Genomic DNA, 27573 nt, shown 5'->3' with positions numbered 1-27573 from the left:
ACTGTACACACCAGACTCAACCCCAGATGCTGCAGCAACACTCCCACATACTGTACACACCAGACTCAACCCCAGATGCTGCAGCAACACTCCCACATACTGTACACACCAGACTCAACCTCACCCTCAGATGCTGCAGCAACACTCCCACATACTGTACACACCAGACTCAACCCCAGATGCTGCAGCAACTCTCCCACATACTGTACACACCAGACTCAACCTCACCCTCAGATGCTGCAGCAACACTCCCACATACTGTACACACCAGACTCAACCCCAGATGCTGCAGCACCTCCTACGTTCTCTAGACCTTTTTCAGCTATTCCTAGTTCCCCTGCTCCTTCCCCACCCACTGTTAGTCACACTCAGCCCTGTCTCTGTCTACACACACACACACACGTTATGTTCTTCTATCCTCGTGGGGACCTGAAATGTATTTCCATTCAGAATTACCCAAACGCTAACTCCTAATCCTAACCCCCTTACCCTAACCCTAATTATAAACCTGACCCTAATTATAACCCTTAAACCTAACCCCTAAGCTTAAAATAGCCTTTGTCCTCATGGAGAATATTTCTTGTTTTACTACCCTTGTGAGGTAATTTGGGGATTTTAGGTCCCCGCAAGGATAGAAGAAACAACCCACACACACAGTCACAGGGAGTGTGTTGGAAAGGAGATGTGAGAGACACGGGGTGTGTGTGTGTCAGAGCTTCTGTTCTCAGGGACAGACGAACAGCTGCTCACACACACACTAACTGCCGCACACAGCGGAACAAGCCGTGTGTGTGCGCGTGTGTATCATCTAGCCTGTAATAGGTTTCCATTGTGACTCATTCTGTTGTACAGAGGGAAGAATTTAACTGGTGTTTGTGTCCATGTTTGTAACAGAGTCTGTAAGAATAGGATTCAATTTGAAATGCAGGGGTGATAAACTAAGTACTGTAGAATTACCGACGATGATAAAATTCTTGTTGTCAATGTCGGCCCAGGCCAAAGTTTCCGCTCAGAGCTGTCATACACTGTGTCTTAAATTGTGTACATTGTAGATCTGTATTTATTTAATACCAGATTGAATCAACATATTATATGACCTTGAATCTACAAACACCCGTCGCTGTCTGTTGACTTTTTCAAGCTGTCCTTTTAGAGTATTTGCCTTGTAAGCGGCTCCAGCAACTGAAAGTGGAAGATTTCCAAGGAAACTCAATGAATGGACGCTGAATGGAGACTCAATAGCAGGGTCGTGTTCATAAGGTCAAGTTTTAAAAATGTTTTGCAATGGAAAATGTGTGTGCCATATTGGCCCAGGTAGTCCCTTTCAGCCAGTTTTCTTCCATTTGGTTCCTAATGAACACCACCCTGCTGAATGACTGTTGCAGGGACAGGGATAATATAGAACCAGACCTGGGTTCAAATACTATTTCAAATATCAATTACTTTTACATAATTTTTTTTTGTTGAAAAGACAAGTAGTTTAATGTATTTGGAAATACACTTGGAAAGTATTTTAAAATTCACTGACCGAAATACACTCCCATGCATTTAACCCATGTATTTCAAAATAGTATTTTAAATACAATTTGGTAGAGTATATGTTTTTTTTTTACAAATAACCATTTAAATACTAAAATAAAAGTACTTATTTTGAAAATACTCAAATACACAGAAAAAAGTATTTTAAATACCAGATACTCAAGTACACATCAGGACGAGATGGGTCTCTCCATCCAATCACCAGCTCGAGCTTGAGTGAATTCAATTCAGAGTTTGTATAGAATTGAATTGAGTGATTGCATTGAATCAAACAGGACTGAACTGCATTGAGCCAGATTGAAATGAATCCATTTGAGATTTTAATCATTGGTTCTTTTTATCAGGCCTGCTGATGGGGGCAGGCAAGAGCAAGCCCAAGGAGCCGGGCCAGCGCTCACTGAGTCTCGATGGCACCATTGGCACGGGCTCGGACAGTGGGCACCACCACCACCTCAACTCGACCCAGCAGACCCAGACCCCCAACAGGAGTCCCGCCGTAGGGGGAGCCAGGCATGGCCACCACCCCGGGCATGCTCCCACCAACACCCCCGAGCTGGCGCTGTTCGGTGGAGTGGACCACACGGGCAGTATCACCTCCCCTCACAGAGGACCACTGGCAGGTAGGTGGAGCAGGAAGTTCTAGGCTGCATTCAGCAGGGGAAAATGTTGTGGAACGTTTAGATGGGCTGCTTTCAGCAGGGGAAATTGTTTTGAAATGCTCTGCGATTAGCAGGGCAAAGCATTGTGGAATGTTCAGATGGAAATATATTACCGTAATTTCCGGACTATTAAGCGCACCTGAATATAAGCCGGACCCACTGAATTTAAAAAAATATATTATTTTGAACATAAATAAGCCGCACATGTCTATAAGCCGCAGGTGCCTACCGGTACATTGAAACAAATTAACTTTACACAGGCTTTAACGAAACACGCTTGTAACAAAAATAAAGAAGCTTTAACGAAACATGGCTTGTAACAAAAATAAATAGGCTTTAACGAAACACGGCTTGTAACAAAAAAATAAAAATTAGCAGTAAACTTTAGTTGTCTTTTTGCACTGAGTCAATTCCTGCCGCTGCTGTTTCCAACGTCTTATCATTGACTCATTAAGACCAAGCTCCCGTGCAGCAGCTCTATTTCCTTTTCCAACAGCCAGATCAATCGCCTTCAACTTGAAAGCTGCATCATATGCATTTCTCTGTGTCTTTGCCATGATGAGGGTGACAAAATGACTACCGTAATCAGAATGATGGGAAGTTTGAGAGCGCTCGATTTAATCTAAACAGTAAACAAAAAAGTTGTTTGACCTTAACCCGTTCGGCAATTTCATTGGTCTAATGAAAGCTTCATGCCGCCAAAACTGAGCACGTCACAGAATGTGTTTTTTTGGAGCAAAAAAATTTGAAAGCGGGAAAAATCCATATATTAGCCGCGTCATTGTTTAAGCCGCGACGTTCAAAGCTGGGAAAAAAGTTGCGGCTTATAGTCCGGAATTTACGGTATGTAAAACAAACATGTTAATGTTCCACATTTCTTTGAATTACTTCTCAATAATAATTTTGGATACATATTTCAAGTGTATACCAAAAATACATCCCCCAAAGTACAGTACCTTTCTATTGATTTTGTTTGAGGAAGATCCAAAATGTCATTATTCATTCCGGCTAAGGGCTGTTCTTATGCACAACGTAACGCGGAGTGCCTGGATGCATTCCAGGTGACTACCACATGGAGCTGGTTGAGAGAATGCCAAGCGTGTGCAAAGCTGTCATTAAGGCAAAGGGTGGCTACTTTGAAGAATCTCAAAAATAAAATATATTTTGATTTGTTTAACACTTTTTTGGTTACATGATTCCATGCAGTTGCACAAAAAAGTATGTGAACCCTTTGGAAATACCTGGATTGCTGCATAAATTGGTCATAAATTTGATCTGAACTTCATCTAGGTCACAACAATAGACACACAGTCTGCTTAAACAAATAAAACACAAACAATTATACTTTTGTCTTTATTGAACACACCATGTAAACATTCACACTCAGGATGCAAAAAGTATGTGAACCCTTGGCTTTATTAACTGGTTGACCCTCCTTTGGCAGCAATAATATCAACCAAATGTTTTCTGTAGTTGCTGATCAGACCTGCACAACGTTCAGGAGGAATTTGACCATTCCTCTTTACAAAACTGTTTTAGTTCAGCAATATTCTTGGGACGTCTGGTGTGAACTGCTCTCTTGAGGTCATGCCACAGCATCTCAAATCGGGTTGAGGTCAGGACTCTGACTGGGCCACTCCAGAAGTTGTATTTTCTTTTGTTGAAGCCATTCTGTTGTTGATTTACTTCTCTGTTTTGAGTCGTTGTCCTGTTGCATCATCCAACTTCTGTTGAGCTTCAATTGGCGGACAGATAGCCTTACATTCTCCTGCAAAATGTCTTGATAAACTTGGGAATTAATTTTTCCGTCGATGATAGCAAGCTGTCCAGGCCCTGAAGCAGCCCCAAGAAAAGCAGCCCCAAACCATGATGCTCCCTCCACCATACTTTACAGTTGGGATGAGGTTTTGATGTTGGTGTGCTGTGCCTTTTTTTCCTCCACACATAGTGTTGTGTGTTCCTTCCAAAAAACTCAACTGTAGTTTCATCTGTCCACAGAATATTTTGCCAGTAGCACTGTGGAACATACAGGTGCACTTTTGCAAACTTCAGACGTGCAGCAAAGTTTGCTTTGGACAGAAGTGGCTTCTTCCATGGTGTCCTCCCATGAACACCATTCTTGTTTAGTGTTTTACGTATCGTAGACTTGTCAGAGATGTTAGCATGTTCCAGAGATTTCTTTTAAGTCTTTAGCTGACACTCTAGGATTCTTCTTAACCTCCATTGACCGTTGAGCACTCCTAGAAAGAGTAGCAACAGTGCTGAGCTTTCTCCATTTATAGACACTTTTTCTTACCGTGGACTGATGAACATCAAGGCTTTTAGAGATACTTTCGTAACCCTTTACAGCTTTATGCAAGTCAACAATTCTTAATCTTAGGTCTTCTGAGATCTATTTTGTTCGAGGCATGGTTCACATCAGGCAATGCTCCTTGTGAATAACAAACTCAAATTTTGTGTTTTTTTTTTTTAAAGGGCAAGGCAGCTCTAACCAACATCTCCAATCTCGTCTCATTGATTGGACTCCAGGTTAGCTGATTCCTGACTCCAATTACATTTTGGAGAAGTCATTAGCCTAGGGGTTCACATACTTTTTCCAACCTCCACTGTGAATCTTTAAATGATGTATTCAATATAGACAAGAAAAATACAATAATTTGTGTGTTATTAGTTTAAGCATAGTATGTTTGTCTATTGTTGTGACTTAGATGAAGATCAGATCAAATTTGATGACCAATTTAGGCAGAAATCCAGGTAATTCCAAAGGATTCACATACTTTTTCTTGCCACTGTATGTCGTGAGGAGAACACACTGGAATAATTTAGCCTTTGGTTGGAGTGGGCAATGTATACTGTAGGTGGAGCAAAACACCAGTCTCAACGTCAACAGTGAAGAGGCGACTCCGGGATGCTGGCCTTCTAGGCAGAGTTGCAAAGAAAAAGCCATATCTCAGCCTGGCCAATAAAAAGAAAAGATTTAAGATGGGCAAAAGAACACAGACACTGGACAGAGGAACTCTGCCTAGAAGGCCAGCATCCCGGAGTCACCTCTTCACTGTTGACGTTGAGACTGGTGTTTTGCGGGTACTATTTAATGAAGCTGCCAGCTGAGGACTTGTGAGGCGTCTGTTTCTCAAACTAGACACTCTAATGTACTTGTCCTCTTGCTCAGTTGTGCACCGGGGCCTCCCACTCCTCTTTCTATTCTGTTAAGAGCCAGTTTGCGCTGTTCTGTGAAGGGAGTAGTACACAGCGTTGTACGAGATCTTCTGTTTCTTGGCAATTTCTCGCATGGAATAGCCTTCATTTCTCAGAACAAGACTAGACTGACGTGTTTCAGGAGAAAGGTCATTGTTTCTGGCCATTTGGAGCCTGTAATCGAACCCACAAACGCTGATCCTCCAGATACTCAACTAGTCTAAAGAAGGCCAGTTTTATTGCTTCTTTAATCAGGACAACAGTTTTCAGCTGTCTAACATAATTGCAAAAGGGTTTTCTAATGATCAATTAGCCTTTTAAAATTAGAAACTTGGATTAGCTAACACAGTGTGCCATTGGAACACAGGAGTGATGGTTGCTGATAATGGGCCTCTGTACGCCTATGTAGATATTCCATAAAAAATCTGCAGTTTCCAACTACAATAGTCATTAACAATGTCTACACTGTATTTCTGATCAATTTGATGTTATTTTAATGGACAAAAATATGCTTGTGTGTGTGTGTGTGTGTGTGTGTGTGTGTGTGTGTGTGTGTGTGTGTGTGTGTGTGTGTGTGTGTGTGTGTGTGTGTGTGTGTGTGTGTGTGTGTGTGTGTCTGTGTGTGTATATATATAACAAAAATATAAACACAGCATGTAAAGTGTTGGTCACATGTTTCATGAGCTGAAATGAAAGATCACAGAACTTTTCCATACGCACAAAAAGCTCAAATGTTGGGCACAAATTTGTTTACATCCCTGTTAGTGAGCAAAAATAATCTGACAGGTGTTGCATATCAAGAAGCTGATTAAACAGCATGATCATTACACAGGTGCACCTTGTGCTGGGGACAATAAAAGGCCAATCTAAAATGTGCAGTTTTGTCACACAACACAATGCCACAGATGTCTGAAGTTTTGAGGAAGCTTGCAATTGGCATGCTGTTTTGCAGGAATGTCCACCAGAGCTGTTGCCAGATAGTTTAATGTTTATTTCTCTACCATAAGTCTCCTCTAAAGTCATTTTAGAGAATTTAGCAGTACGTCCAACCGGCTTCGCAACCGCAGACCACGTGTAACCACGCCAGCCCAGGTTCTCCACATCTGGCTTCTTCACCTACGGGATCACCTGAGACCAGCCACCCGGTCAGCTGATGGAAACTGTGGGTTTGCACAACCGAAGAATTTCCCTGAGATGGTCAGAAACCATCTGATAGACGGTCAGAAACCCGTCTGTTTGCTGATAACAACGTTGTGAACAGAGTGCCCCATGGTGGGGTTATGGTATGGGCAGGCATAAGCTATGAGCAACGAACACAATTACATTTTATCGATGGCAATTTGAATGCACAGAAATACGAGATCTTGCGACGAGATCTTGACGAGATCTTGAGGCCCATTGTCGTGCCATTCATCCGCCGCCATCACCTCATGTTTCAGCATGATAATACACAGCCCCATGTGGCAAGGATCTGTACACAATTCCTGGAAGCTAAAAATGTCCCAGTTCTTCCACGGTCACCAGACATGTCACCCATTGAGCCTGTTTGGGATGCTCTGGATTGATGTGTATGGCAGCGTGTTCCAGTTCCCGGCAATATCCAGCAACCTTGCACTTCCATTGAAGAGGAGTGGGACAACATTCCACAGGCCACAATCAACAGCCTGATCAACTCCATGCGAAGGAGATGTGTCGCACTGCATGAGGCAAAAGGTGGTCACACCAGATACTGACTGGTTTTCTGAAGGTGGTCACACTAGATACTGACTGGTTTTCTGAAGGTGGTCACACTAGATACTGACTGGTTTTCTGAAGGTGGTCACACCAGATACTGACTGGTTTTCTGAAGGTGGTCACACTAGATACTGACTAGTTTTCTGAAGGTGGTCACACTAGATACTGACTGGTTTTCTGAAGGTGGTCACACTAGATACTGACTGGTTTTCTGAAGGTGGTCACACCAGATACTGACTGGTTTTCTGAAGGTGGTCACACTAGATACTGACTGGTTTTCTGAAGGTGGTCACACTAGATACTGACTGGTTTTCTGAAGGTGGTCACACTAGATACTGACTGGTTTTCTGAAGGTGGTCATACTAGATACTGACTGGTTTTCTGAACGTGGTCACACTAGATACTGACTGGTTTTCTGAAGGTGGTCACACCAGATACTGACTGGTTTTCTGAAGGTGGTCACACCAGATACTGACTGGTTTTCTGAAGGTGGTCACACTAGATACTGACTGGTTTTCTGAAGGTGGTCACACTAGATACTGACTGGTTTTCTGAAGGTGGTCACACTAGATACTGACTGGTTTTCTGAAGGTGGTCACACCAGATACTGACTGGTTTTCTGAAGGTGGTCACACTAGATACTGACTGGTTTTCTGATACACACCTAAACTTAAAAAAGGTTATCTGTGACCAACAGATGCATATCTGTATTCCCAGACATGTGAAATCCATAGATTAGGGCCTAATGGAGTTATTTCAATTGACTGATTTCCTTATGAACTGTAACTCAGTAAAATCTTTGAAATTGTTTCATGTTGCGTTTATATTTTTGTTCAGTGTAAATCACACAACTGAGCAAATTACGCAGTATGTTAGTTCTGGGTTAACCAAGATTATAAATAGCCAGGTTGTTCAGCTATATATGTACAAGCCACAGGAGGTTGGTGGCACCTTAATTGGGGAGGACAGGCTCGTGGTAATGACTGGAGCGGAATAGGTGGAACGGTATCAAATAAATGGTTTCCATGTGTTTGATGCCCTTCCATTTTCTCCGTTTCAGCCATTTATTATGAGCCGTCCTCCCCTCAGCAGCCCCCACTGGTACAAGCCTAGGAGGAGAACCACAGGACCTCAACAAGGTCACGATAGTACACATACAGCCACAACACAGTGGTCCTACTGACGATTGGTATGTAGTTAGCTAGCCAGGCAGTTAACTGCAGTGCCCAACCACCTGAATATCAGCTATGATGCCCAATATGTGAATGTTTGTTTGTTTTAGGCAATCACCATTGTGATAGTAGCTATGATGGTAAAGCTTTCCATTTGGCTATTACCGTTAAGTGTATATCGTCTGTCTTGCTTAAAATTTAAGTAATTGACCCAAACAGCCATGTGATCACATTCAAACATGTTCTCATGTGGCAACTGCATTCTGATGGCGACAGAGCGAGGAAGCAAGTGCTGCAAAAGTTCTGCAGTCTGCAACAACTACAAGGAGGGGATTCAGGGGTTTATCACCGAGCACCCGGGATTTGTGGCCAACTGCCTGATTCGCTATGTCTAGTTGTAGCTAAGTTGGTAGAGAATGGCTCATGCAACGTCTGGATAGTGGCTTTGATTCCCAGGGCCACCTATACATAAACAAATGTATGAACACATGACTTTAGGTTGCTTTGGATAAAAAGTCTCTGCCAAATTACAGTAATATTATTATAATACCCGTTTTTATGAGTTGGTGCACTATGACGAGAAGGTGAAGTAACTATAAACGAGTACGCTGTCAGCAATCAGTGAACACATTTTATTTCCCCTAGCTTTATGCTATAATTGCAATATAATGTGCTTTCTGAGACCGACGTGTGTTTTATTCTCTTTCAGCACCTTCTAGTGTACTGGCGGTTTGTGTAGACTACTTCCTTTGGTGCAGGTTAGGAAGAGGAAACGGGGGTACCTTTCCCTCAAAAACCATTCAATTTATTCCATTCCGTCCATTACAATGAGCCCGTCCTCTTATAGCTCATCCCACCAGCCTCCACTAGTGTATTTGCAACATCTGTTGACAGCGAAAATTGAATTACAATAAATATAATGTAGTAAGTTTGATTTTTGTGAAGACTGAAAACATACAGGTATTGTTGAGATGGAAATGGTATGATCATGGAAGTTGTATGACACAAAAACCTTCTTTAAGGCCACATCTGCTTGGAGTGCCAAGCCCATCTCCAGGGGTGCCAAGTCCGTCTCCACTTTGACTTTGAAGACTCTCACAGACCTGACATGACACTATAGTGTGTCTACAGCAGATGGTCAATCATTATTTCGCGTCTCCTGTAAAGTGATTGGTTGTCCTTTCATTTCTGGGATGTTCTGCTGGCCAGCTCTAAGAAGAGTCTTGGTGGTTCCAAACTTCTTCCATTTAAGAATGATGGAGGCCACTGTGTTCTTGGGGACCTTCAATGCTGCAGAAATGTTTTTGTACCCTTCCCCAGATTTGTGCTTCTCTGAGCTCTACGGACAATTCCTTCAACCTCATGACTTGGTTTTTGCTCTGACATGCGCTGTCAACTGTGGGACCTTATATAGACCTGTGCGCGTGTGTGTGTGTGTGTGTGTGTGTGTGTGTGTGTGTGTGTGTGTGTGTGTGTGTGTGTGTGTGTGTGTGTGTGTGTGTGTGTGTGTGTGTGTGTGTGTTCCTTTCCAAATCATGTCCAATCAATTTAATTTGTAGAAACATCTCAAGGATGATCAATGGAAACAGAATTCACCTGAGCTCAATTTCAACTCTCATTGTAAAGGGTCTGAATACTTATGTAAATAAGGTATTTCTGTTTTTCACTTTGTCAGTATGGGGTATTGTGTGTAGATTGAGGAAAAAATATTATTGAATCCATTTTAGAATAAGCCTGTAATGTACCAAAGTATGGAAAATATCAAGGGGTCTGAATACATTCTGAAGGCACTAGTAGTTCTATGTGTATTACAAAAAGAGGATACTGTACTTTGCCTTGAGAGATGCCAATCCTCAGCTGCTTGTGTGTTAGCCCAAAACTCTCCCATCTCTAAAATGTTGTGTGTGTGTGTGTGTGTCCGGTCCTGTAGGAGGTGTCACTACATTTGTGGCACTCTATGACTATGAATCACGGACTGCCTCGGACCTGACCTTCAAGAAAGGCGAGCGGCTGCAGATCATCAACAACACGTAAGGAGATGCCCACTCCATCCTCTTCCTGTTAATACACCCACCACTCCATCCTCTTCCTGTTTAGATACTCCATCCTCTTCCTGTTTAGATACTACATGTCCACCATGGACTCTCACCTAGACACACACACTCATCCAGACGTAGACAAACCCAAACACACACCGTGTGGACACACAAGCATGCACACTGTACACACACAGTCACAGTGAGTGCTGACTTATTCATAATTCCTCGTTAGCCAGACAACACTGTCTGTCCCCTTTCTGTCGCCCCATCTGCTGTGTACAACATTACTACTAATGTATTCAGATCTTACAAGGGCAACCTTGTCAGGTCATGTTCATTAGGCACCAAATGAAAGAAAACAAACTGAAACAGTGAGGCACTACTGCTGTAAAATGTTTTCTGTTGCGTGCCCTAATGATCGCAATCCTGGTTCTAGCCCTTCAACTGTTGATTGGGTGTAATAGTTCAAGTTTGTCCTTTCCAAAAGCATCACTCTAACAGACACAAGCCAGTTTGTTTCCAAAAAATCTTTATTGTTCCATCACTGGGTATTTTGGTTGCAGCAGGAGAGAATACGTCATACCCAGATACAACAGAGTTGGATTACAGGAAGACAGTTCATAGCTCACTATAGGAAGACATTTAAAATGCACCGTTTAAAAACATCAATTTCAGATCAGGCCATGTGGGAGTTAGGTACAGGATGGTCTCTACCTGTTTTACACATATACACACACACACATACAGTTGAAGTCGGAAGTTTACATACACTTAGGTTGGAGTCATTAAAACTAGTTTTTCAACCACTCCACAAATTTCTTGTTAAGAAACTATAGTTTTGGCAAGTCGGTTAGGAAGTAATTTTTCCAACAATTGTTTACAGACAGATTATTTCACTTATAATTATTCACTGTATCACAATTCCAGTGAGTCAGAAGTTAACATACACTAAGTTGACTGGGCCTTTAAACAGCTTGGAAAATTCCAGAAAATGATGTCATGGCTTTAGAAGCTTCTGATAGACTAATTGACATCATTTGAGTCAATTGGAGGTGTACCTGTGGATGTATTTCAAGGCCTACCTTCAAGCTCAGTGCCTCTTTGCTTGACATCATGGGAAAATCAAAAGAAATCAGCCAAGACCTCAGAAAAAATATTGTAGACCTCCACAAGTCTGGTTCATCCTTGGGAGCAATTTCCAAATGCCTGAAGGTACCACGTTCATCTGTACAAACAATAGTATGCAAGTATAAACACGATGGGACCACGTAGCCGTCATACCGCTCAGGAAGGAGACGCCTTCTGTCTCCTAGAGATGAACATACTTTGGTGCGGAAAGTGCAAATCAATCCCAGAACAACAGCAAAGGACCTTGTGAAGATGCTGGAGGAAACGGGTACAAAAATATCTATATCCACAGTAAAACGAGTCCTATTTCGACATAACCTGAAAGGCTGCTCAGCAAGGAAGAAGCCACTGCTCCAAAACCGCCATAAAAAAGCCAGACTACGGTTTGCAACTGCACATGAGGACAAAGATCGTACTTTTTGGAGAAATGTCCTCTGGTCTGATGAAACAAAAATAGAACTGTTTGGCCATAATGACCATCGTTATGTTTGGAGGAAAAAGAGGGAGGCTTGCAAGCCGAAGAACACCATCCTAACCGTGAAGCGCGGGGGTAGCAGCATCATGTTCTGGAGGTGCTTTGTTGCAGGAGGGACTGGTGCACTTCACAAAATAGATGGCATCATGAGGAAGGAAAAGTATGTGGATATATTGAAGCAACATCTCAAGACATCAGTCAGGAAGTTAAAGCTTGGTCGCAAATGAGTCTTCCAAATGGACAATGACCCCAAGCATACTTCCAAAGTTGTGGCAAAATGGCTTAAGGACAACAAGGTCAAGGTATTGGAGTGGCCATCACAAAGCCCTGACCTCAATCCTATAGAACATTTGTGGGCAGAACTGAAAAAGAGTGTGCGAGCAAGGAGGCCTACAAACCTGACTCGGTTATACCAGCTCTGTCAGGAGGAATGGTCCAAATTCACCCAACTTATTGTGGGAAGCTTGTGGAACGATACTCAAAACATTTGACCCAAGTTAAACAAATTAAAGGCAATGCTACCAAATACTAATTGAGTGTATGTAAACTTCTGACCCACTGGGAATGTGATGAAAGAAATAAAAGCTGAAATAAATAATTCTCTCTACTATTATTCTGACATTTCACAGTCATAAAATAAAGTGGTGATCCTAACTGACCTAAGACAGGGAATTTTTACTAGGATTAAATGTCAGGAATTGTGAAAAACTGAGTTTAAATGTATTTGGTTAAGATGTATGTAATCTTCTGACTTCAAATGTGAGTGTGTGTGTACATATATATATCACACACACACGGTGTACCCACCGTTAGTTGCTGCTACTGTTCTATGGTCTGGTCTTGTGTGCTCTGCTGTTTGCTGCATTTCTTTCTGTGTGTTTTTGATGTTCTCTGCTGTCTGTTATTTCCCTCTCTCACGCTTCATGGTTTCTCTTAGGAGAAAGTACAGCTTCAGGTCAGTGAACTAATCCTTTCTGATCCCCCTGTCTTAACTTCTCGTCACCTTTCCTCGTTCCGATCAACCCCGTTTTTCCTCAGTGTGCACTGAGGTGATGTTTGTCAGCTCAACCTACAACAAACCAAACCATTTGTGCTTATGAACACAAAGGCAAAATGACAGTGTGTGAAATACGTTTTGTCATTGTTTTCACTTGTTTTCCCTGTTTTTTTTAAATGATTATTTAGTCAAGAGAGGTTAAGATCTTTTTTGATCCTATGAATGTCATGGTGTGAGCACACAGTGTCCTCCACTGGTTTACTCCCAGGGCTGTTTTTAGGCTTCAACCACCGTCAAATGTGTCTGTCTGATGTGAGTGACCAGTTAGTTCTCTGAATGAACCCAGGGAGGGCTTCTGGTTGTCCAAGTCAATAACCCTGTCATCACCTCCTTCTCTCCTCTGTCTCGCTGCAGGGAAGGGGACTGGTGGCTGGCTCGGTCTCTGACTACCGGAGAAAGCGGTTACATCCCCAGCAACTATGTGGCCCCCTCTGACTCCATTCAAGCAGAAGAGTACATCAACTATTTTTTTTTTGTTTTTATCTCGATCTTTCCTGTTTTTGTTGGGTTATAACATTTATATCATTTTTATAATTTATATAATTTTTTTATATTCCCAGTTTTTTCTGAAATTTTGGTTGGCAGATTCCTGGAATCAGCAGGAAATGTGGAATCCTCCAACCAGGATTTCTGGAAAAACCTGGGAATTTTGTTAGTGGAATATTGCAACCCTAGAAGAAGCAGCATGGCGTCCAGCTTTAATAACGTTGGCCAAACTCTCTCTAAGATGTATGATTATGGACAAACCCATCTGGATAGTAAAATACCCTGGTCTCAGATGTACTTCAGATGTACTTCAGATGTACTTCAGTGGAGCTCCATAAAGATATTAATGGGATAGTTTCCCTCCAAAATCACAGTTTGTTAGGCATTTTCATTTCTCAAAAGTGGCCTTCTGATGGCATAACTCCATCTCCCAGGCCATCTGTTTTGTAGATCCACCTATATGCCACAATCAAAAATATGTTGGAAAAGATAAGCACTGTATAATTTCCCCCCAAAAATGATGTGCTTATAAAGCTGGATCGACACAATACCACTAGAATGTGGACTCGTTGACGTTATGCTTTTTTTGAGATCTGAATACGTGACCCAACTATGCGTTTGGAGTGCAATGTCACTTTGCTCAGTGGCAGGTTCTCACTGTTCTTTCTCACTCACTCTGGCCCACTTTCACAGGTGGTATTTTGGGAAAATAACTCGGCGCGACTCAGAGAGGCTCCTTTTGAGTTTACAGAACCGACGGGGCACCTTCCTGGTCCGAGAGAGCGAGACAACCAAGGGTGAGAAGAACCTCTCAGAGAGCGACAGACATTTTAGTCGTGGAGTAGAAGCACTGTTAGATTATTGTCAAATTCCTTGTTGAAGTTTCCTCTTTCTATTGTGAAGTAGTATATTTGAACACGGAATGAACCCACCAAATGGTTGAAGAGGCACTTTGTCCCTCTCCCCCGAGTAATGACAAAAATGCAGTGAAACTGGCTTGTAGGTCCAGAGTTGAGTTTGAGGGTTCTGAGGTAATGAGGTCATGTGGTGTAGTTTATGCTGTGAACATGCAGTGTGCTGATGTGTGTAGTGTGGAACACTAGATGTGTAACTGGCTTGATTGGAGTATGACTACTACAGATGTCCAGGTGATCCATTCAAACTTGAAGTTAACTGGTTTTGACCCACACATTACTCCTTCCACACACACAGAAGCATAGAGATGATGCAGACAATGTATCAAATTATTTTGTAATTCTATTTTTCTGCACAGGTGCATACTGCCTGTCCGTGTTGGACTACGACAACACCAAAGGTCTCAATGTCAAACACTACAAGATACGCAAGCTAGACAGCGGTGGTTTCTACATCACCTCACGCACCCAGTTCAGCAGCCTGCAGCAGCTGGTCTACCACTATCATAGTGAGTAACCCGCTGGTCTATTACTGTCGCGGTGAGGGACCCGCTGGTCTATTACTGTCGCGGTGAGGGACCCGCTGGTCTATTACTGTCGCGGTGAGGGACTCGCTGGTCTATTACTGTCGCGGTGAGGGACCCGCTGGTCTATTACTGTCGCGGTGAGGGACTCGCTGGTCTATTACTGTCGCGGTGAGGGACCCTCTGGTCTATTACTGTCGCGGTGAGGGACCCGCTGGTCTATTACTGTCGCGGTGAGGGACTCGCTGGTCTATTACTGTCGCGGTGAGGGACCCGCTGGTCAATTACTGTCGCGGTGAGGGACCCACTGGTCTATTACTGTCGCGGTGAGGGACCCGCTGGTCTATTACTGTCGCGGTGAGGGACCCGCTGGTCCGTTACTGTCGCGGTGAGGGACTCGCTGGTCCGTTACTGTCGCGGTGAGGGACTCGCTGGTCTTTTACTGTCGCGGTGAGGGACTCGCTGGTCCGTTACTGTCGCGGTGAGGGACCCGCTGGTCCGTTACTGTCGCGGTGAGGGACCCGCTGGTCTATTACTGTCGCGGTGAGAGACCCGCTGGTCTATTACTGTCGCGGTGAGGGACCCGCTGGTCCGTTACTGTCGCGGTGAGGAACCAGCTGGTCCGTTACTGTCGCGGTGAGGGACCCGCTGGTCCGTTACTGTCGCGGTGAGGAACCAGCTGGTCCGTTACTGTCACGGTGAGGGACCCGCTGGTCTTTTACTGTCGCGGTGAGGGACCCGCTGGTCCGTTACTGTCACGGTGAGGGACCCGCTGGTCCGTTACTGTCACGGTGAGGGACCCGCTGGTCTATTACTGTCGCGGTGAGAGACCCGCTGGTCTATTACTGTCGCGGTGAGGGACCCGCTGGTCCGTTACTGTCGCGGTGAGGAACCAGCTGGTCCGTTACTGTCGCGGTGAGGGACCCGCTGGTCCGTTACTGTCGCGGTGAGGAACCAGCTGGTCCGTTACTGTCACGGTGAGGGACCCGCTGGTCTTTTACTGTCGCGGTGAGGGACCCGCTGGTCCGTTACTGTCACGGTGAGGGACCCGCTGGTCCGTTACTGTCACGGTGAGGGACCCGCTGGTCTATTACTGTCGCGGTGAGGCACCAGCTGGTCTATTACTGTTGCGGTGAGGGACCCGCTGGTCTATTACTGTGGCGGTGAGGGACCCGCTGGTCTGTTACTGTCACGGTGAGGGACCCGCTGGTCTATTACTGTCGCGGTGAGGCACCAGCTGGTCTATTACTGTTGCGGTGAGGGACCCGCTGGTCTATTACTGTGGCGGTGAGGAACCCGCTGGTCTATTACTGTCGCGGTGAGGGACCCGCTGGTCTATTACTGTGGCGGTGAGGGACCCGCTGGTCTGTTACTAGCGCGGTGAGGGACCCGCTGGTCTATTACTGTCGCGGTGAGGCACCTGCTGGTCCGTTACTGTCGCGTTGAGGAACCAGCTGGTCTATTACTGTCGCGGTGAGGAACCAGCTGGTCTATTACTGTTGCGGTGAGGGACCCGCTGGTCTATTACTGTCACGGTGAGGAACCAGCTGGTCTATTACTGTCGCGGTGAGGAACCCGCTGGTCTATTACTGTCACGGTGAGGGACCCGCTGGTCTATTACTGTCGCGGTGAGGGACCAGCTGGTCTATTACTGTCGCGGTGAGGGACCCGCTGGTCTATTACTGTCGCGGTGAGGAACCCGCTGGTCTATTACTGTTGCGGTGAGGAACCAGCTGGTCTGTTACTGTCGCGGTGAGGGACCCGCTGGTCTGTTACTGTCGCGGTGAGGAACCAGCTGGTCTATTACTGTCACGGTGAGGAACCAGCTGGTCTGTTACTGTCGCGGTGAGGAACCAGCTGGTCCGTTACTGTCGCGGTGAGGAACCAGCTGGTCTATTACTGTCGCGGTGAGGGACCCGCTGGTCTGTTACTGTCACGGTGAGGAACCCGCTGGTCCGTTACTGTCGCGGTGAGTAATGCATTATAAGCACATTATTAGCACCTTATATGTTAATAGATGCTTACAAGCATGATTATTATACAGCGAGTTACACCAAACTTGAAATGAATGTTTTGGTGTTTATTTGTTCATGTACTGTAATATGGTGTAAAGTCAAGGGCCTGGTTTGGGCAATTCAGTCTTTCTGTTTCACAACCGTTTCCAACTAGTGTAAAGTGCAATGGCTATCTGTCTCCGGACTTGAAACCCATTGAAAACCTGTGGTTTGAATTGAAGAGGACAGTCCATAAGTACAGACTAAAGATATCAAGGTTTTGGAAAGATTCTGTATGGAGGAATGGTCCAAGATCCCTCTGAATGTGTTCTCCAACCTCATAAAACATTTTAGAAAAGGCTCAGTTTTGTAATCCTTGCAAGGTGAGGTATTGTTTACTTGTTAAACAAAATATTTTTCTATGATAAATTGTATTAAAAAATCTAATTCCCAAGTTTTTTTGCAAACAATATAGCTCAGTATTTGAATTGTTATTTTGTATTGTGATTTTTGCTCATTTTTATCAAGGCTGTCAATAATTTCCGACCCAACTGTATATATTAAGTATATACTTTTTCTTACATGGTATGCAGTGTCTTTGTCAATGATATTGATAATACATCAAAGTAAAACCGAATACAGGCTACACAGACGGAATAACTCAATAAGAATATTGAACACGTCTTTATTTTAAACTTTTTACCCCTTTTTTCTCCCAATTTCGTGGTATCCAATTGGTAGTTACAGTCTTGCCCATCGCTGCAACACCTATACGGACTCGGGAGAGGCAAAGGTCAAGAGTCATGCGTGTGCCAAAACACAAACCTGACAAACCACACTGCTTCTTGACACACTGCTCGCTTAACCCGGAAGCCAGCCGCACCAATGTGTCGGAGGAAACACCGTACACCTGGAGACCGTGTCAGCGTGCATGCGCCCGGCCCGCCACAAGGAGTCACTAGAGCTTGATGGGACAAGGACAAACCCTCCCCTAACCCGGATGACGCTGGGCCAATTGTGCGCTGCCTCATGGGTCTACCGATCGCGGCCGGCTGCGACAGCCTGGGATCGAACCCGGGTCTGTAGTGACTCCTCTAGCACTGCGATGCAGTGCCTTAGACGGCTGCGCCACTCGGGAGGCCGAACACATTTCTGAACACTTGTCAGATGTGCCAATCTCTCAGAAAACCCAAAACAACTGTCTAGGTGGATAGTGTTAACAAGGGTGTGGACAGTTCCAGTTGTCTACGCGGTGACAGTATGCCTCGCTCTGTCTTCCCGTACCGAACCACAGAGCATGCAGATGGACTGTGCCACTGTCTGACAGAGGTGTGTCCGGTGCTGAAGCCTCAGACCCAGGGCCTGGCCCGCGACGCCTGGGAGATATCCCGGGAGTCCCTCCACCTCGACCTCAAACTGGGCCAGGGCTGCTTCGGAGAGGTCTGGATGGGTAAGACACACACACACTGTTTTTTAAAGTATAGATGAATAATAAATAGTCTTTTAACAGACACTTTTATTCCAACTTCATGTATTTCAACTATAACTTCATATAAGGACTGTGTAGTTGGTTGTGGCAGAAACGTGGGTCTGTTCCATGGGCTGTCCTGTGTACTCCTTTAGCTTCGTTGGCTAGGTACTCTGGGTACTCTGACCCATTGCTACTGTGTTTCTACAGGGACATGGAATGGTACAACGCGGGTGGCCATCAAGACCCTGAAGACAGGTACCATGTCCCCAGAGGCCTTCCTCCAGGAAGCCCAGGTCATGAAGAAGCTGAGACACGAGAAACTGGTGCAGCTCTACGCCGTGGTGTCTGAGGAACCCATCTACATCGTCACCGAGTACATGAGCCAAGGTAACAGTAGAGCAAACATCATCATCATCGCTGACTACATGGGCTGTGGTACAGGCTGGTCTTCACGTGTGTATGCACACACACACGTTGTTCTTGTGTTCCCTTTCTCCTGCCCTCTCTCTCTCTCTCTCTCAGTATTCTGATAACATTGTCGCTCCCACAGGTAGCCTGTTGGACTTCCTGAAAGGTGACACGGGCAAGCTGCTACGTCTACCCCAGTTAGTGGATATGGCATCTCAGGTGGGACAAATGCTACAATGTTCAATACCTTTTGGCATAATGGTCTTATTTCAGTTGATTTGAAGTTTTTCTCCTCTTTTATTCATTTTTACTCAGAATTTTCTTTCTCTCTGTGTCTCTCTCTCCGTGTCTCTGTGTGTGTATAGATTGCAGCAGGGATGGCATACGTAGAGAGAATGAACTACGTCCACAGAGACCTCAGGGCTGCCAACATCCTGGTCGGGGACAACCTGGCATGTAAAGTGGCCGACTTCGGCTTGGCCCGCCTCATAGAAGACAACGAGTACACTGCTAGACAGGGTAAGGCTTCAGTCAACAGGGACACTGCTAGACAGGGTAAGGCTTCAGTCAACAGGGACACTGACAGACAGGGTAAGGCTTCAGTCAGGCTACAGTACCCTGCCAGACAGGGTAAGGCTTCGGTACACTGCCAGACAGGGTAAGGCTTCGGTACACTGCCAGACAGGGTAAGGCTTCGGTACACTGGCAGACAGGGTAAGGCTTCAGTCAGGTTTTAATACACTGGCAGACAGGGTAAGACTTCAGTCAGGCTTTAATACACTGGCAGACAGGGTAAGGCTTCAGTCAGGCTTTAATACACTGGCAGACAGGGTAAGGCTTCAGTCAGGCTACAGTACCCTGCCAGACAGGGTAAGGCTTCGGTACACTGGCAGACAGGGTAAGGCTTCAGTCAGGTTTTAATACACTGGCAGACAGGGCAAGGCTTCAGTCAGGCTTTAATACACTGGCAGACAAGGTAAGGCTTCAGTCAGGCTTTAATACACTGCCAGACAGGGTAAGGCTTCAGTCTTTAATACACTGGCAGACAGGGAAAGGCTTCAGTCAAGGCCAAATCTGTAGTTGTGTGTCCTAAACCTGGTCTTGGAGGACCTCTGTTTATCCTGGTCTTGGAGGACCTCTGTTTATCCTGGTCTTGGAGGACCTCTGTTTATCCTGGTCTTGGAGGACCTCTGTTTATCCTGGTCTTGGAGGACCTCTGTTTATCCTGGTCTTGGAGGAACCCTGTTTATCCTGGTCTTGGAGGAACCCTGTTTATCCTGGTCTTGGAGGACCTCTGTTTATCCTGGTCTTGGAGGACCTCTGTTTATCCTGGTCTTGGAGGACCTCTGTTTATCCTGGTCTTGGAGGACCTCTGTTTATCCTGGTCTTGGAGGACCTCTGTTTATCCTGGTCTTGGAGGAACCCTGTTTATCCTGGTCTTGGAGGACCTCTGTTTATCCTGGTCTTGGAGGACCCCTGTTTATCCTGGTCTTGGAGGACCTCTGTTTATCCTGGTTTTCTTTCCAACTGGTCTCGGTGTGTAAAGTTTCCAACTTTACCCTTCCTCAAAGAAGATAATGTGTACATCGCCAGACAGGGTGCTGCTCTGGTCTGGGTCCAATATCTCTATGTATTGTATGTCCTAAGCCTGTTTTTGGAGGACCCCTGCTTAACCTGGTCTCTTGATTACTTGTGTTTATGTTTTTAAAGTTGTTAGATGCAGACTTTGTGACTTCAGTGATTGTAAAAAAGGGGCTGAAATAACTTCAGGAAAATGTACTAATTCTGACTTTGTGAAAGGACCAGTGTATATCACAACCAGGCCCACTGGAGACGAGCAAAATTAGAACAGCGAAAGTAACCGTGAAGTTTTCCATTTGGCGGACTGTAGAGAGGCTCAACTCTAGCTTTGTTTTAGGAAAATAGTCTTGTATTGATGTATTCTAGTTAAAACAGTGACATTTTGGCTACCATGGTCTATTATCAGAGTGTGTCATCAATCAGGTTTTTGTTTCCCCAGGTGCCAAGTTCCCCATTAAGTGGACGGCGCCAGAGGCTGCACTCTACGGACGCTTCACCATCAAGTCAGATGTCTGGTCATTCGGGGTCCTGCTCACTGAACTGGCCACTAAAGGCAGAGTCCCATATCCAGGTACCGGTGACTTTTCTCCATGAAACATTAAGACAAGTAGTTACACACTGCTCACAATAGGTATAAAACACCAACGTGTTGACACACAATGCTTCTTCAGGTTTACATATGCGGTATACTTTGATTACATATACGGTATACTTTGATTACATATACGGTGTACTTTGATTACATATACGGTGTACTTTGATTACATATACGGTATACTTTGTTTACATATACGGTATACTTTGTTTACATATACGGTATACTTTGATTACATATACGGTGTACTTTGATTACATGTACGGTGTACTTTGATTACATGTACGGTGTAATTTGATTACATGTACGGTGTACTTTGATTACATATACGGTGTACTTTGATTACATATACGGTGTACTTTGATTACATATACGGTGTACTTTGATTACATATACGGTGTACTTTGATTACATATACGGTATACTTTGATTACATATACGGTATACTTTGATTACATATACGGTATACTTTGATTACATATACGGTATACTTTGATTACATATACGGTATACTTTGACTAAACAGTCGTCCAAGATGAGGAGTTGCATACAATTGCACTTAGAAGGCAGTGAAGGGTTGGTCTTTTTCTGTGTGTTTATTTCTAATATAAATTAGAGGAGGGGTGTTGGATTGAATGCTATGTTATTTTCAGCTATTATTTGATTTCCTAGTGGAATCATGTGCTGTACAAAAGTTGAACAGGTTTTATAGAAAAACACTGTCGAACGTGTTTCTCTCTCTTCTCCCTCTTTTATTTATTTATCTATCTATCCCCTCCATACACTGTCTTCAGGCATGGTGAACCGGGAGGTGTTGGATCAGGTGGAGCGTGGCTACCGGATGCCCTGCCCTGCTGAGTGCCCAGCCTCCATGCACGAGCTCATGCTCACCTGCTGGAGGAAGGACGCAGAGGAGCGCCCCACCTTCGAGTACCTCCAGGGCTTCCTGGAAGACTACTTCACCTCCACCGAGCCCCAGTACCAGCCTGGGGAGAACCTATAAGGCTCAGGGACATCAACCCCCCCCCCCCCCCCCCCCCCCCCCCCCCGGGGCCTCATGGATGGACTTGTCCACCCACCCACCCCTGCCCAATGCCCACCCATGTCACTGCCCACCCCTCACTGCAGCCTGATCATGGGTCAGGTTTGTGTTATTTCCCCCCTGTAATGGACAATGGTTAAGGATGGTTTAGAAGTGGGAAGAAAAGGAGAGCTTATCCTAGACCTGTTGTTATGAGTGACTTCTAACCTGGAGCTACAGAGACAGGTTTTGTGGGGACTGTCATAGTGGTTGAGGGTTGTGCTGATCCTAAATCTGTGGAGGAAAGATGGTAAGTGTCCTAAGGTGGAGTAGGGTGCAGTTGCCCCTGGATGCTGATCTTGGGTCAGTTTAGCATTTTCTCTACTAATGGTTAAGATCAGGGGAGGGGAAGCTGATCCTAGATCTGTAGCTAGGAGAAACTTCAACCCAAAGTGTCCTAAGGAAGGACGGAGGATAGTGAGACGGAACATGCCCACTGCTTTGACCCTCCCTCTCTGTCCTCGTCCCCTTCTCATCAAAGGCTGTGCCCGGATTCCTTCAAACTTTTCCCAAAGTGTGCACTTGTGCACTACCTGTCAAGCATTGGATTAGTGTAAGCATTGGCTAGACTAGAGGAAGTCTCCCTCATTGTTGAAATCCACCCTCATTGTTGAAATCCACAAGGGGGAGTGTGCAAGTGCCCACTTGCAAGTTTGGAGAAATTAGAAGCAGCCATAGCATCTGACCTCTCCACCTCCTCTCCTCTTGCAGAGCGCTGCCAACGTGGCACCGGTGCTGATGGAACGCCAGTCTGTTTTCCCTCTCTCTTGTGCATACAAAATGGCTCCCTATTCCCTACATAAATGTAGTGTACTACTTTTGACCAGAGCCCTATGGGAATAGGGTCAAAAATAGGACCGTAGGGCACAACAAAAAGTTGTGCACTATGTAGGGAATAGGGAGCCATTAGGGATGTAACTTCTGTGGGTCTGTCTCTCTGTCTACCTTTCTTTGTCTATTTCCTCCTCTCTCTCTCTCCAGTATTCTCAAGTGCTGCTTCCTCCAGATTTCCAACTCTCACATTTAATTTTTTGAAAGTTTTTCTTTGTTTTGTTGTCTAAAGATGCTGCTTCTTTCTTTCATCCTCTGTCAATAAAACTGAAACGTTGTAAAGCTCCCAGACAGTTTCACATGAAATGTATCGGATGACAGCATTGTATACCCATAGAAGTGATGTCAAGCATACTGGGTGCTAATAGACTCCCTGTTAGTACAATTGCACCTGGGTCATGTTCCCGTTTTAAAAACATTTTGCAGCAGAAAATGAAAATGTATGGTTTGTTATTAGATAAGCCCACTTTGTCCATGCCTTTTTCCGTCCGTTTTATTCCATTGGGTGCCTATTGAACACAGCCCTGTTTTTTTGTTGTGTGCAATCACCCTGAGATTATTGTGACTCAGTTGAACAATCATTAGACAGGTTTATTGAGGACACCAAAACTTTCATTCTTAAATGCATTCCTTTTAATGTGGTTTGTGAAATAAGCAGGGTACTGAGAGCCAGTCAAATATGAAGGATTGCAAACGTGCACAATGAGTTAAATGCTGTGTGAATTCTTCTGTGTGGGTCAATTCAATCCCTAAATCTTTGCTAATCAAATCTGGCAGTAGAAGCTATGCATCTTTAGATAACCCCTTTCATCCCTTATTGGGATTTAGGTGGGTTTTTTATCCCCCAATGATCATTACTTATGTAATGAACCACGACTAAATATTTTTTGCTAATTAAGTAACAATATGTTTAATGATTAGAAATCACCTTGGACTTGTGAAATCCCTTATAAATCGTAACATTGCCACAATCCTTCACAGGCAGAAAGACGGGTGGGGGAATTTACAAAATGTTTACACTATTGTGCTCACCCAAACTGTACTGTCCCAAACCATACCACTATGGTGGATGTGAAACCAGGCTAGTACAGCTCAGCTAAGCTCAGGAGTGTGAAGAGGGTTTGAGTGGGTGTTCTGAACTGACAATGAGAGGGACCTGCAGGGGGCGGTGCTGTCATTTTGGGTTCTAGTGAAGATATCACTGATCTAACACGGTAAGATTGGTGAAAGCAATGGAGTGGAAACCATGTCTTCACCAATCCACTCACTTACAGATCAGTGATTACCTCAAGTAAGGGAAGAAGGTAGGAAGGATGCATTTTGTAGATATCTGAACAGGGCCTAGGACTATTTCAATGGATCTGTAGGACATTATGTAGGATGTACATACAGTCAATGCTGCCAACTAACCTCAGCCAGTAGGATGCATGTATTGGTGATATATTGTAACTAATACATCTCCCAGCAACACAACATTAAGGGCTAGTTTCCCAGACCTAGATTAAAGCTGCAATCCAGTTGAAACTGCCACGGCCGTTTGTGATATTTTAACAAAGAAGTTACTGCAGACAACGAACCCATCCCCCCCATGTGATAGAACAGCAGCACGTTTTGTATGGTTTTTTCCACAACGGCCACTGTTATTGGTTTTGTTTTGTTGACGAAGCGGAGCGATGCTCCCCAGCTCTGCGTCGTCAACAAAACAAAAACCAGAACAATGGCTGGGGGGGGCAGGCAGACGGCGCTGTTTCCCCTACAGCAAATTCCACCTTTAAGCCTAGTCCTGGACCAAAGGGCATGCTAAAAAGAAGTGTTTCTTAGTGAGAATCTAAGCTTAATCTGTGTCTGGGAAACCAGCCCTAAGTGAGTTGGATATTAGATCAATCCTGTCTCTGACTTTTCTTCTACTCCCTCTTGAAACTGTAGTACCAGTTCATTTCTTCCTTGCGATGCCTTGGGTTTTCACGAGGTGAAACGCATATGGGTTGCAGAGAGTAGCTTTCAGTGTTTTCCAACGTGTACATTTTCATCAACCTTGATTTAACTGGAATGTAGCGTGATCTGAGAGTGACACATGACAAATACATTCTTGGGAGACGCTGCAAAGTGTTACGTAGGCAGCTTAAAGGAGAAAGACTCCTTTCTCAAAGGAGAAAGACATGGGAACTTAAAACTAGGTTTGCAAAATGCCAGTAACTTTCCCAAATTTCCCAGGTTTTCCGGAAATCCTAGTTGGAGGATTATGGATTTTCTGCTTACTCCCTCTGAATTTTGGGAATATTTCCGGAATTTTGCAATCCTAAACCTCTACTGCTAAAGACAACCAAAAGACCTCGAAAGAAGAAACCGAATTGGTCCACACTTGGTCTTATGTGAAATGGCTACTGATTGCATTGTTCAGTTCAACTGATTGCACTGGCCCTGAAAGCCTACTGCATTTTGTGCCAATGAAAGCCATATATATATATTTGTACTGCTGTCCATGTACATAGTGTACTTTTGTTACGCCTGAACTCACTGTAGTTCAATGGGCAACCAATCAGCCTGATGTACTAGTCTATAACTACCAGTGGTACAGACTATGTTAATGGTTCATTGGCATTAACGATTCGGCCTACGATTTTTCAACTGACTATCTTCCATCCCGACACAGTATGCTACCAAGTCGACGAAACCTGTATAGCGAGGATTTTAATAATTTGAACTCTAGCTAATTCTAGAGCTATTTAGCATGCTGTTGTATTTAGTCAAATAAGGATGATCTTGATCATTGGCTAGTCTGTATTTGTACTGTACCTTGAGAATGTGTGTTTACTTTTGGATTAGGGACGGGGAAGTGACTCTGGGGGAGAATAATCTTAAATCTTGTGCCATCAACTGATACTGTTCTTTTGTATTGATTCGACAATATCAGAAGGCCTTTTTCAATCGCAGTTGTCACATACTGTATATATACCCCCAGTAGGATGCATTTTGCATCGTCCCTTTTCAAGAAGCCAATCTGCATAGTGCATTCATTGCTGTTTGTTTGTGTAGGAGTAGTTTGGTCCCAGGGTAGAAGCAGTAGTACCATTTTGAAGCTATGATGAACTGCCTACTTGATGATGCATTAGAATTCTCTGGTCTAGATGGGTCATATGAGTGCACTGAGGTGAGACCCTGGCCCTGTTTTAAATACTTCAAGAATGAATATCTCCTTCCTACCTCCTTTTGAAGTAATCACAGATCAGAATTGGTGGGATTGTTGAAAGTGGTAATCTTGCTTACACCTATCCAGTCTGACCTGTGCTTAACTGGAGGAAACAAGGAAGGATGCATTTCTAAAGAATTTGAACAGGGCCCTAGCCCCTATTCCATAGCAGTGGTGGAAAAAGTACCCAAAAGTAAAGATACCTTAATAGAAAATAGCTCAAGTGAAAGTCTAAAAGTATTTGGTTTGAAATATACTTAAGTATCAAAAGTAAAAGTATAAATGTTTCCAAATTCCTTAAATTAAGCAAACCAGACGGCACAACACTTTTTTTATTTACAGATAGTCAGGGGCACACTCCAACACTCCGACATCATTTACAAACAAAGCATTTGTTTAGTGATTCTACCAGATCAGAGGCAGTAGAGATGACCAGGGATGGTCTCTTGATAAGTGTGTGAATTGTACCATTTTCCTGTCCTGCTAAGCATTCAAAATCTAACAAGTACTTTTGGGTATCAAGGAAAATGTATGGAGTAAAGAGTACATTATTTTCTTTAGGAATGTAGGGAAGTGAAAGTCAAAGTTGTCAAATATAAACTAGTAAAGTACAGATACCCCCCCCCCCCCAAAAAAAACTACTTCAGTACTTTACACCACTCTTCCATAGGCACTCCTGTAGATCTAAAAGAATCGGATACGTTTTACAATATGGCAATTGCTTCACTTTGTGGTCTGAATTTTCGCCATATTGTTTATAGTTATACAGATCTTGTCGTTTCAGATCTGCATAAAGCGTAATTCAGTGTAAAGACACAGAGATGTGACAGTGGCTCTGAGACCAGCGTCAGCGGGGGACGAGCAGCCCGGACCACCCCAAGTCCTCTATTCATTTGAATGTGTTGATAGGTGGAGAAATAGCTTGAGCCACACTGGGAATTTGAAAAAGTATGAAAGTCAACGGTCCAATATTCTAGAACACTGCTGTGCGTACAAGCACACGTTTTGGACTCTTATAGGCGCTTAAGTGCCTAAGGGTTGTGAAGGGCATCACTGGTATGTTGATGCCCTTCACCCACCAGGAATAAGAGTACAGAAGAGTTAATTGAGTATTCAGGCGAACTGCTGTAGATTTAAGATTACAGTAAAAGTTATTGAAGACCTTACACAAACAAGATGACTTGTGACATAGCAATAAGAAAGCAGTGCTGTCCATGGTTTGCTTTGAAATCGAGAACTTCCTCAATGAGAAACAAACAGTGTTCAACCATCTTGATCAATATGATGATATGTATGCTGAAAAATGAGTCCCAGTATCTAATAATAGAAGTACGAAATGTGTGGTAGTGATGTAGGTGTAAGTATTTCTAAAATTAATGACTGACGATCCTGTTATTTGATTGTTTATTTTCCCTAAATCTGCCATTTTCTTTCACCCAACATGATGCAATGACACAGACGAACTGGCCATCTAGCATTTCGGGGCAAATGCCAGAT

The 27573-nt window shown here is 44.2% G+C and overlaps 1 protein-coding gene across 3 annotated transcripts in view; it reads left to right on the top strand.

Moving 5' to 3' along the window:
* Positions 1-21996, top strand: part of LOC115150079 (proto-oncogene tyrosine-protein kinase Src) — a 30016-nt gene extending 8020 nt beyond the window's left edge. Inside the window, exons 2-13 of one of the 3 annotated variants that reach the window (XM_029692986.1) lie at positions 1884-2159; positions 10233-10332; positions 12882-12899; positions 13356-13454; positions 14181-14284; positions 14761-14910; positions 18214-18369; positions 18598-18777; positions 18941-19017; positions 19164-19317; positions 20819-20950; positions 21769-21996. In XM_029692986.1, the coding sequence (XP_029548846.1) occupies positions 1892-2159; positions 10233-10332; positions 12882-12899; positions 13356-13454; positions 14181-14284; positions 14761-14910; positions 18214-18369; positions 18598-18777; positions 18941-19017; positions 19164-19317; positions 20819-20950; positions 21769-21977 (1647 nt within the window). In that variant the 5' untranslated portion in view covers positions 1884-1891 and the 3' untranslated portion in view covers positions 21978-21996. The remainder of the gene's footprint in view (positions 1-1883; positions 2160-10232; positions 10333-12881; positions 12900-13355; positions 13455-14180; positions 14285-14760; positions 14911-18213; positions 18370-18597; positions 18778-18940; positions 19018-19163; positions 19318-20818; positions 20951-21768) is intronic. The other 2 variants (XM_029692987.1, XM_029692988.1) reach the window with 2 other exon arrangements.
* The last annotated feature ends 5577 nt before the right edge of the window (positions 21997-27573 follow it).

The sequence above is a fragment of the Salmo trutta genome, chromosome 16 (assembly GCF_901001165.1).
Source record: "Salmo trutta chromosome 16, fSalTru1.1, whole genome shotgun sequence".
Classification (NCBI taxonomy): Eukaryota; Metazoa; Chordata; class Actinopteri; order Salmoniformes; family Salmonidae; genus Salmo; species Salmo trutta.
Note: the sequence above shows the minus strand (reverse complement) of the source record. Positions and strands in the feature narration are given on the sequence as shown.